This window comes from Ahaetulla prasina, chromosome 14 (assembly GCF_028640845.1).
Source record: "Ahaetulla prasina isolate Xishuangbanna chromosome 14, ASM2864084v1, whole genome shotgun sequence".
NCBI classification, from domain to species: domain Eukaryota; kingdom Metazoa; phylum Chordata; class Lepidosauria; order Squamata; family Colubridae; genus Ahaetulla; species Ahaetulla prasina.
Window position 1 is genome coordinate 24146713 of NC_080552.1, and position 10841 is coordinate 24157553.

The following is a 10841-nucleotide window of genomic DNA, read 5'->3' on the forward strand; positions in this document are numbered from 1 at the left end:
TAGTTAGGATGAATGTTAGCTACTTACGTGGTGCTTTCACACATGCAACCCTTTGCCCTTCGGCAGGCTAGCTTCCCCTGGCCCAAGCAGATTAGCAGGAAAGCCTATTTTTGCAGGTGGATTTAGTCTACTCTGAGTCTAGTCTAAGGACACATTTGCACAGTGACGCATCCTCTGGCCACACAGGCTGCTAGATCTTCAAGTTCAATTGTGGATTCAGCACTGTGGCCTCTGTAGAGCTAAACGGGGGCAAAGAGTAACTCTGGGGACGACAGCCAGGATCAGACCCTCTTCTGGATTTGCCTCCTGTCTGCTCTAGAGCCGGGCTGACTGTCTTCCTTTCATCTCACACTTTCTGCAAGCAAGAAAAGCTGTGACCTTGTTCCGATTTTGTTTTTGTTACGTTACGTTTATTTTCATGGGATTTTTTATTTTTCTTTCTCCTTCTTCCATTTGCTACAAAAAAAATAAACGAGCAGAAATGTCTCCCATGATTTTCAATCTTTTATGTCAGATTGATAGGAGCGTGGAAGGTGCCGTTGCAACCTCAGGTGTAGCCGACCAGGCGGGGCGTGCTGGGGAAGGTCTTCCGCATCCCCATGCACTTCTCCTTGTCGATGAAGAGGCTGTTGGCCTTCACCATCAGGTCATGCTCCAGTTTCGACTTGTTGAGGATCAGCAGCTGCAGAGTATCCTGGGCTTCTCGCAAGCGCAACTTCAGGGTCTGGAGGGTGTCATCAATTGTGAACACTTCATTCACCAGCCTGAAAGGGAAGGAAAAAGAAGGGGTCACGGTTGCTGGGCCTTCGTGGGAAGCTGCTAAGACCCAGCAGGGCAACGTGGAAAGACCCAGCCTCTGAAGCACACGCAGAGACCTGCTTGCGTTTCGCTTCTTTCTTAATCGGATCAGTTCTAGGTGCTTAAAAAGATGTTAACAAATTAGCCAAGGCTAACAGCGATAAGGAGAAGCCTTGAAGCAGAGTTGACTTGCAAGGCGGGCGGATTCCCTCCTCCTTCTGCTCTCCTACGAGCGAGCAGTGGAGCTGTCTGCCTAAATCTGGCATTTAATTCCCCCACTTGAAGCAAAGCCTGGCTCACGTTCAGCCTAGGACACCCTGAGCCAAAACACAGAGGCAGGAGGAGACCAGAAGCACCAGCTGGCAGGGTCCAATGCCGACTTCAGAAGATGTGAAAAGCACCTGAGCCAGATAGACGACTCGGGGCTCAGGAAGGGCCAGGCGAGGGAACCATCCAGCAGGCTCTGCAGGGACTCAGCCTGGATTTCCAAAATTGTACTTCGCTGCACAAACTAAACCCCCGCTGGCTTCCTTTAAAGCAGCAGCGTCTCTCAGGGCTGATGCGGCCACCGCCAAAGGGTGCCGTGGAAAGCGTGATGACACTCACTTGAACTGGGGGACGTCCCGGCACAGCTCCATGTTTGGCCGCCGGGTCCTCGCTTCCAGACGGGTCTGGGCCACCTTCAGTGGACACTCTTTGGCCATGATCGCTCTTTCTAGTAACATGATGGTGTTTTCTGTCTGGAAGATTTCTTGAAGAGTCTGAAAGAGAAAGTAAAGATCCGTGACAGTTTTGGAAAGAAAAATGCCTGCCAGCTTCCACTGGGATATTATCATCTGCAAATCGGAATTATCCAAAATCACAGAATTCCACCTATTTCAGTTTCACCCAATCTTCCTTAATATTTGCACTAAAGACAAATTCCTTGTGTGTCCAATCACATTTGGCCAATAAAGAATTCTGTTCTATTCTTCCTTAAGAGGTGGTGCTGGAAACAGGTAATCTGAGTGAGCTGTGAACAATGCAAAATAGGGCTAAACTGTGGGAGCAACTTAAGATCTTTGACTTTATTTGACTTTATTCAATAGCTACTGACTTATTTTCACCTTGTGATTAATTACAAAATTATCTTGTACAAAACTATCTCTACACATAACTTTGATCCCAATGGTATTCTGCACCCTGTACCAATGCATCTATTTTCTTTTTCATCAGTAATGAACTCTGAATGGCTTCCGTATTGGCTGAGGAATTCTGGGAGTTGAAGTTCATGTATCTTAAAGTAGCTGAGGTTGACAAAGGCTGCTCTAAGCAATCACATTTTTTAAAGTATTAGCCATTCTGTCCAGTTTTGTGTTATCTGCCCATTCTGATGAGGACGGCTGTGGCTTTCAAGCCAGCTGTGGATCCAGAAAAATGTTTTGCACTTCCACATTGTTCCCACAAAAACTACCTGGAAACTACATACCCTAAAAAAGCACAAACCCATGGAGTGGCTAGGATCAAGCTTCACTGGAAGGCAACTTTTCTTCTTTTTAAAAGTTTCATTGATTAATCAGGGAATACATAAAACCTGGGAAGAGAACCCCTGGAGACCCTGAACAGGTGATATTGAATTGCAATTTTTAACTTGCCATAAGGAAAAAATAATTAAACGCACATAGAATATTCACTGTAATTAATTGATCAACACTGATTTTAATTAAAACCCATTTCGTTTTTGTTCAGGTCCCTTTTTCGTTTTTGTTCTACGGCCCCAGGCAAGTTAGTCCAACCTCCCAGTATAGCAAGCAGGCCAAAAATATTGTGCTAATTGGTCTGGAAAATTTAGCACTCCACTTGCTCTGGCGGAACTGGGCTGAGAATAAATCTGGATGAGGACATTTTGATCTCTCTCAGTTAAAGTGAGTAACGTAGCCGAAATATCTGTGCATATATCAAGCAAAATAAACTTAGTATGTAAACAACTTTGTGGCCGAGATTCAAGATTCTTTCATGGATTTGTAGCAGCTGCAACACAGGAAGTGCCCCTATAAGTTGGTCAAGGTCCTCATGTTTCTATGCTCTGCTTGACCCTCAGCCTGCTTGGAGATCCAGGGCCTTCTATGCCACGATCTTAACTTTCTGTCAAGTATAATAAGATGTGCCAACTCTCTATCGGCCTCAATTCCGGCCTCAAATTGGCACAAAAGAACATGGTTGTTGTGCAGAAGGCATCGATGGTTGCCCCTTAAGCAGTCCTGCACCCAAGAGCTCTTCCAACACACGACCTCCCTGGGGAGGGCATGAACCAAGTGATGACATGAATATCTGCTTCTCTTCTTTTGGGTGTTTCGTAAGTCATTAAAAAGGATGAGCTTCTAACTTTCCCACAGTCAGATCTCAAAACAATAAGCATCCTCAGCAAGGATGGACCAAGAGTCCCAACACTTCCAATCTCCTCTAGCTGAGAAGCAAAGAGAGCCGGGGGGGGGGGAGCATGGGGGGGGGCTGCTCTCATACTTAAGCTTCAGCCTAGGAAAAGAACCAAGCGCAAAGCCAGATCCTGCCTGGCTTGTTTATTTCTTTACTTCTTCTTGTTATGCTTTGTTTTTTCTTTTCTGGGAGAAAACTTTCCCATTGAATTTCACACTAAGAAACAGAATAACTGACTAGCAGTTGACAATTCTCTTCCCTGTCAGCATCTGAAACGTGAATTCTGAATTCAAACCAAACATTCAACCACTTTTAAACATCAGCAGAAAGTGTTGTGATAGATGTGATTTGAATTCATAATTCTGTTGCTTTCTATTTTAAAAAGTAGAATTAAGGAAAAGCAGGAAGGGAGTGGGTGTGTATTTGCAACCCAGTCAGCCTTCCTGCCTACTAGCAATGTGATCTTAACTACACCTAATGACTACGTATAAAATTCACAATGCAAAATAATTCACATCATTTCAAAGGGTATGATCTTACTAGCAGGTGATGTCAACAATCCTGCACCTCTGAAGAGCTGTATTTGAAGGATCAGAAAATCAGTGCAAAAGAGAGAGAAAAGAGGAACACAAAGAAGTTCAGAAATGGCTGTAGGTTAATTTCTAGAGCTCTTCAAAAGTTGCCCTCCTGTTCCAGAACATAAACGCCAATTAGCTCACTGGCATTCTTAGCTATTCAGTTCAGTTCCCTTCTGTCTCCACCGGGAGCAAAGGAAGAGAGCCACCCGGTCCCTTTTTATAGGGTTAAGAGGGTCGCTCTCAATTCTCCTGCTTCTATGAAATGCTACCATCTGTTGTCCAGTGGGCACACAAAACACCAGGGATTCAACCTATGGAAGACCTGACTTAGCCTCTCTTAAATGTGACACAGAGTGAAAGAAGCTAGGTGGAAAACGGATGTTCCTGCTCTGTCTAACTATAATGGTTTAATCTGAATTGAAATAGCTCCAGATTTATTATAGAAGTTATTGAGGGGGGGGACTGACAAAGGTTTCGCTGAAAGCCATAATTCATCTCTGTGCTTCTGACTGTTCTCCTGCCGTGCAGGAGGTTGGAACAAGAAACTTATTCATGCCAAGCCTGCCTGCCCACGTCATCCAATGCTTTCGTGAGGTTCACCATTTGTTTCCCCACAAAACCTTCCTCTCTCGCACGCAGCTGGATTGTCTCCGCTTCGGTGACATCACAGTGCAGTGTGGGCAGAGCAGACTGGCGGCTCTCCGACATCTTCTTGAGCGAAAAAGCACAGAAGGTCAGCGTGCTGGACCGAGCAGGGAGTTCCCAACTTGCCAACTCGGACAGCCTCCACTTCTGTACATCAACAACCATTCTGTACAGCATCCCAATCCCTGGAGTGGAGGCCCTGAACTGCTTAGCAACCGAAATTCCAGGCCTGATTGTGGTCATTAAGATGAGGACCACCTGTGCTAAGGGACATGCTATTTCAGCTTGCGACCTCCAGCAACAAAGTGTTAAACGACGGGTCTTGCTATAGAGTCTCCTGCTTGAGCAGGGGGTTGGACTAGATGGCCTCCAAGGTCCTTCCCATTCTGTTATTTTGTCATTATCTCGAGCAAGGTCGCCAACCTTGGCAACTTTACCACTTGTGGGCTTCAACTCCCAGAATTCCTCAGCCACCAATCCACAATCCACAAGTAGTAAATTTGCTGAGGTTAGGGACCCTGCTCTAGAGACGCGTTCCATAGTTTTTCTGAACATAAATATACGAATGAGACAGATTCCGTCAGCCCAGAGCAAATCGGATGCTGTCCTACCTTCGCCAGCTGTGCTTGCAGCTGGTTCTTGGCATCTGCAATTTCTGATATGCGAGAGGTAAAGGACAAGTTGCTGTCAGTCCACTGTTTCCACATATCATCGGAGGTGATTTCCAGCGTGTGGTTTGCTTCCTCGCAGAGGATGGCTGCGTTGGCTCGGGCGTTCTGGGAATACCGGATGTTGTCATCACTAAACTTCGCCCAAGTTTCAGGGACGGAGACCCTGCAAGGCAAGAACTAGAGTCGCTTTGGATAATGAAAGGAAACTATTATTTCAAGTGACAGGGGACTTCGTCAAAATTATAGCCCAGTGCTAATAACTGGAAAGAAGACTGTGAGATATAAAGTGTTCCATTAAGTGCAGAGTGGTCATTTCTCTTTTTGCTGACTATGAGATGTGAAAAACGCCTCAGAGAAGAAAACAAAGACAACCAGTGGTATGTGCAGCTCCGTGCACACAATCTGGACCATAAGAACCATTTAACATTGTTGAGGAGCCATCTAAGGTTGATATGGAATACTTTAACATGCATTTCAAGCTAGGAAAAATGTTTTAAGGGTTTTTTCCCCTTAACTTTTTTCTGCAAGGCAAAGCACTCACTGATGTCCCTTATCCAGTGTCCAATCATCAATGAACCAGCTGTGACAAACTTCATTTGTCAAACTTTCTTATCCCCGCATTCATTTAGCTGCTACGTAAATGACTATGAAGGGATAGTCCACTACTTACGTTCCATCAATTTTCTCAATTCCATGGTAGTAGTTGATGCTGTCTGAAGTATTCCTCAAATTATAGCACTTTTCGTCAATAAAATGAGCTGAACTTTTATCACCGAGATCCCGCTCAAGTGCATGTTGAGCATCTCTGTTAAGGCTGGAGCAAAGATTTATGCAGTTACCTTCTTTAAAGGAGTCAAGGAAAAGGCACAGGAAATTTCTCTACATTCCCAGATTGAAGGGGGGGGGGGGGAGAGAGCCATGAATTTTAAACCTACACTTTTTTCCCTTTTACAAGAAGACTGTAACTGATGTTTGCTAAGTTCCCAATTATCAGTAAGAGAAGAGTGAAGAGAAAGGAGTCCTGCTATCACTACTTGTTGAATTGCTGCCTCCTGTGACAGTCCAAGTAAACTATGGGGGTGGGGGATGGTGGTCCAGGAGTTCCAACAATCATGCTAGTTTAGCCATTTCTTTTTTTCTCACCTCCTGCCTTTGAAGGCTGCTTCCGGTTGGCCCTCTGGATGCACCCCAGTTGGACGCTTCTTGCTACTGAGAGCCGCCCAATGAACTGACTGCTCTTTGCTGAAGGCCCCACCCATCCAAAATAAGATTCCCCAAACCATAATGCTGTTGCGGGTGTTGCATCATCCCCAGCAAAAGTCAGTCAGACCAGCTCATGTCCCGCTTTAAACAGCAGCCGACTTGTTTCAAAGCTTACTTAATCTGCTGGTCAATTCTTTCTGCAAGCTTTCTCATTTTCTCTTGGCAAGCCCTGATCAAATCAACCTCCTGGAAGAGAAAAGACACACGCAGGTTAGGGATCTTACAAAAGTCGAGGGAAAGGCGGTTTGTGGAGCCCTCCATCCTTGTAAAGGCCCAGGAAAGGGAAACAAACCATAATAGAGAATTAAAGGCCTGGGTGATATTTTGATGCCTGGTGACATCCGTGTAAATTTAGCAGCAGCTCCAGAGAGGCTTGCCCCAGCCTTCCTCTAGGACATACGCAGACATCTTCTTTATTTAAAAGGCAAAAAGCTCCTTGTGTTACATTTATATGCAATTGCGTGCTGGGAATTGTGATTCTCATTCATTTTTATCAGCCGGAATGTTAAATGAATGGGGAGCTTATCATATGATTCAGGGGAGACTCCAGATTGAGATATCTGCATCACAACACACCGGGAGTCTCGAAAGTTATTTGTTTAAACCTGAACTGAGACAAAAGTTTCATCATGCATTACAGGTATTAATAAATATAGCAGAGGCATGGCTCAATGGAAACTTACATAGAATTGTTGTGAGTTATTATCTTTCAGTAAGTCTCAGTGGCTGAGAATTATGGGAGCTGAAGTTCAACACAGCCTAAATGTGGGAAACCAGCTACAGACTAATCCTCGCCCTCTTGAAATTGGTGAATTTTAAACAAGGCATCACCTTACCAGACAGACCAGACAGAAAACACAACCAACTAAGTTCATTCTACTTTATTTGTAAAGCTACACTAACAGAATTTTGCAAGCCTGAAAGTGCTTTTCTCCCGCCATCTCCTTCGCAGCCTGGGAAAGTAGGCAGGGTCCCTCCTGAGCCTCTTGCCCTGCCCGCTTTCCAGCTGTGGGCTCTGCTGCCTCTTCTCAGACCATTCCCTGGGCAGCATCTCTTCACCTCAGTTTCCCAAGGTTTTTCCCAAAGTCGTCACACTGGACTAATCTTACATCACTGCAACTTGCTTTATACAAAAAGTTCCTGCACACAGAAAATGAAGAAGAAGAAAAGGAAAACCCTCTTCCGGGTATGCAACCAGATATCTCCAAACAAGCTGATAGCATATTTGCTCTTGCTCTGGACAATTTCCAATCAGCTTATCTTTCCGTGAGCAAACCCAGAGGGCAGGAAGAGCAGGAAAACAAAAACCTACCAGTTAAATGCTACTTTTTGGCGACTGCTTATAAACTATTTTACAATACCTGTATAAGATTCCTTTCCACGTGATCGTGGACCAAGTCAATTCCCATCCGTTTCTCCCGATTGTATAAGCATTCCAAGGCCACCTATGAGCAATCCAGACAAATCAGTGAGTCAGCTAACACTCCTAATTCTAAGGTTTGATGTTGAGAATTTTGCTTTTTTATTTTTCCAAATCTGCCACCCCCACAAGCAGACTAAGCAGCCCACTTTCTTCTTCTAGCCTACTAGCTAGAAGCAGATGGGGGAGGGGGGAAGAGTAGATTTAAAAAAAAATCTCTTTGCTATCCTCCAGTGGTTATCTGGATTTTGGCAACAAAAATCTGGTAGCTCTAGCATCGAGTCCCCCCCACATTCCAAAGGATGAGCCAGGGGGTGGAGGGAGGAGAGGATGAAACACTCCTGCCTCAAGCCTGCTTTGGGGCCAACAATATTATGTCCTGAACAGATTTGAAGAGAAAAGCTAACATGCCACCTAATGGCCAGTTTCAATCTCACAGCAAAGCTGATTTGGGCAGTGCACTTAAGGCTTCTAGCGGGTGCATAACATTTTTTTTAAATCCTGCTTTTCTATACTCAAGAAAATGGAATTCTCCCCCTTTTCTTCTACAACTGATATTTCGCGAGAAGGCACCAACAATATCGTTAACATTCCCTTTGGTTGTATCCAATTTCATATAGTTATTACATACTTATGATTATATTTATGCTTATATATCGTATAGTTATTTCATGCTTATGCTTATATATACTGTTGTGACAAATAAATAAATAAAATAAATAAATAAACATTACAGGAATAATTCTTGGGTACACAGACAAAGCTTCTAAGAGGCTCAGTAGGAACACTTCTACTTGCTTGCAGTTCAGAAATACAAACTGATACCTGTCAGCTTTGGAAGCCATACTAGGGCGAAGGCTTCCATACACTGCCACAATTCTCCTCTGTGGGAAAGGAGGGGAGGAGGGTGGTAGTGCAAGGGATGATTAGACATAACAACATATTTTTCCTGCCGGTCAAGGTCAGGCTGGGTTCCCATCTGGAGGAGTGGCTGGAGTAATGTTTCGACATGGGACGGTTGGGGATTGGAACATGTGACCAGCAGAGGGGTCATGAGAGTGGAGATTTTGGGATTTGTATTACTGAGGGACGAACCAGAATCCCCAGTTTTGGTCTTCACCCAACTGTGCCAGTTTACCTATGCTAGTAAAAGAACTTTGAAAGATGTCGGTTTCTGAGTCTTTTCTGCAGGAGGGGTTTTCTGGAACGCTGACAACAAAATTATACAGCCTGAATTCTGATTAGATAAATAGGCAGATAGAATTCTTTATTGGCCAAGTGTGTTTGGACACGCAAGGAATTTGTCTCCGGTGCAGAGGACTGATAGCAAAACCAGAGGTTCTTCCAAGTCAAACTGACTCCCAGTGACTTTTTCAACTGGGCACAACCTTGCTTAGCTTTCAAGTCAAGATTGAGCTAATGCTGCCAACAGCAGAGAAGTTAAGACTTTACTGCTTCCAAAGCTTTGGCACAAATTCCTCCAGCTTTCTGAGCTCAAAAAAAATTGCTGTTCTGGCCTTCAACACAAAAAGTAGAATTGCCATTTCTGAAGCAATCTGCCTAAGCATTTTTAATCTCTTCTGATGCCAAAGGGATCTTTTCTAAGGCAGAATCTGTAATTTGGAAGAGTGTTTCTCTGCATCTCCACTGCCTTTGGCGGAGAGCACAGGTCATTTTATCCTGCCTGTCATTTTGTGAGGCTGTTGATGGCCTAGTTTAGGGATCAGTTAATAATAAAAAATACGTTGCTATCCTTCCAAGGGCTTGCCTACCATTCGAAGGATGCTGCAGTGTTACAGTGAAGAAGAATGTTGTAGAACTAACTTAATTCCCACCAGGGAAACGGCTGGCAAGGCATCACCCCGCAGTGACCACAAGAGAGGCCAGTGCCTTTTCTCCAGCACCCCACATTAATAGCAGCCTGACAGCACTGGGGGTGCCACACTTGCCTGGAGAGGCCCCTGGGCTTCATCAGCCGCACACTCCAGGCGCCGCTTGGCAGTGTCCAGCGCACGGGTATCATGTAGCAGCCGCTCAAGCTCATAGATCAACTCGGACCGCCAGAAATCGATGTCGGCCAGCCTCTGCCCCAGGTTTTTCCCAGAATCCTCCTGCTGCTGCCGAGTCAGCTGATCCTTGTCTTGCATGAGCCTCGCACTGTCCGCATTCAGCCGCCCGGCCCAGTGCCGGTATGCCTCCGACCCTTTGATCTGCACGGCGTTGGCTTTGTACCAGTCATGGGGACTGTAGCGGGCGTAGAGGGATGACCTCACTGATGGCAGGATGGTGGGGGGCCGCAATGGGGCACTGAGGCGCCCGGCCCCCTCATCACCGGGTCGGAAAGCGGAGACCTTGTAGAAGAGGCTCGGCCTCCATGAGTTCAGGTAGCGATAGCCTGGCAGGTAGTAAGCCTGGTAGCTGTCATGGCTGAGGCTGGTGGGGGCCACCTCCGGCAGCAGGCAGCTCTTCTTCGGTCCACAGTAGCTGGCCGTCTGGGTGGTGCCCAGGAATTCCATCAAACACCGCAAGTCGTCACCAACCTCCCTGGCAGCCCAAAGCCCAAAAGCAATTCAGCTGCCCAGAGGGGGGGGGTGTCTCTGTCCCTGCAGCCCAGCCTGGCACTGTGACTTGGCGCTGGTGTCACAAAAGGGCCCTGGAGGGCCCCCCTCCCCCACTGCCTGCTTAAAATGCCTCCCTGCTTGCCCCGAGCCAGGCTTTCTCAACCTGGGCAACCTGAGGATGGGGGGACTTCAACCCCCAGAATCCCCCAGCTGACATGCCGGCTGGGGAATTCTGGGAGATGGTCCACTCTCCCGTGGGGTCAGGCCTCAGCCGCCAGGTTCCCAGCCCCCCTGAATAACCCCAAGCCAAATAGCTGGGGGCGCTGAGGGGGCGCGCTGCCCCAAGCTGTGGGGCCGGACTAAGGCCGGAAAAGAGGGGCCTGCCTTCCCTTCCCTCGCTCGGCCCCGCCAGCCTCCCTCCGCGCTCCAAACGGAACCGCATCGCCCGTTCCTTTTTCCGGGGGAGGATTTCTTTCGGGTGCACCGCGGA

The 10841-nt window shown here is 46.5% G+C and overlaps 1 protein-coding gene across 1 annotated transcript; it reads right to left on the reverse strand.

Annotated features, from left to right (window-relative positions):
* Positions 1-393: 393 nt before the first annotated feature.
* Positions 394-10781, reverse strand: TEKT5 (tektin 5). Its single transcript, XM_058157691.1, has 7 exons — positions 9740-10781; positions 7732-7815; positions 6486-6556; positions 5778-5921; positions 5048-5270; positions 1405-1559; positions 394-764 (listed from the first exon to the last, which is right to left on the reverse strand). The coding sequence occupies exons 1-7, from the start codon at positions 10304-10306 to the stop codon at positions 548-550; spliced, it is 1461 nt and encodes a 486-aa protein (XP_058013674.1). The 5' UTR covers positions 10307-10781; the 3' UTR covers positions 394-547.
* Between the last annotated feature and the right edge of the window lie 60 nt (positions 10782-10841).

What these genes read in the sequence shown, in the direction of transcription:
- TEKT5 (XM_058157691.1), bottom strand. Translation starts at nt 10,306, where the DNA reads ATGGAATTCCTGGGCACCACCCAGACGGCCAGCTACTGTGGACCGAAG. An exon ending in TGGAAAGGAATCTTATACAG is followed by an intron (nt 6,557 to 7,731) that starts GTATTGTAAAAT and finishes TTTCTCTTCCAG; the next exon opens with GAGGTTGATTTGATCAGGGC. An exon ending in AGAATTGACCAGCAGATTAA is followed by an intron (nt 5,922 to 6,485) that starts GTAAGCTTTGAA and finishes TCTTTGCTCCAG; the next exon opens with CCTTAACAGAGATGCTCAAC.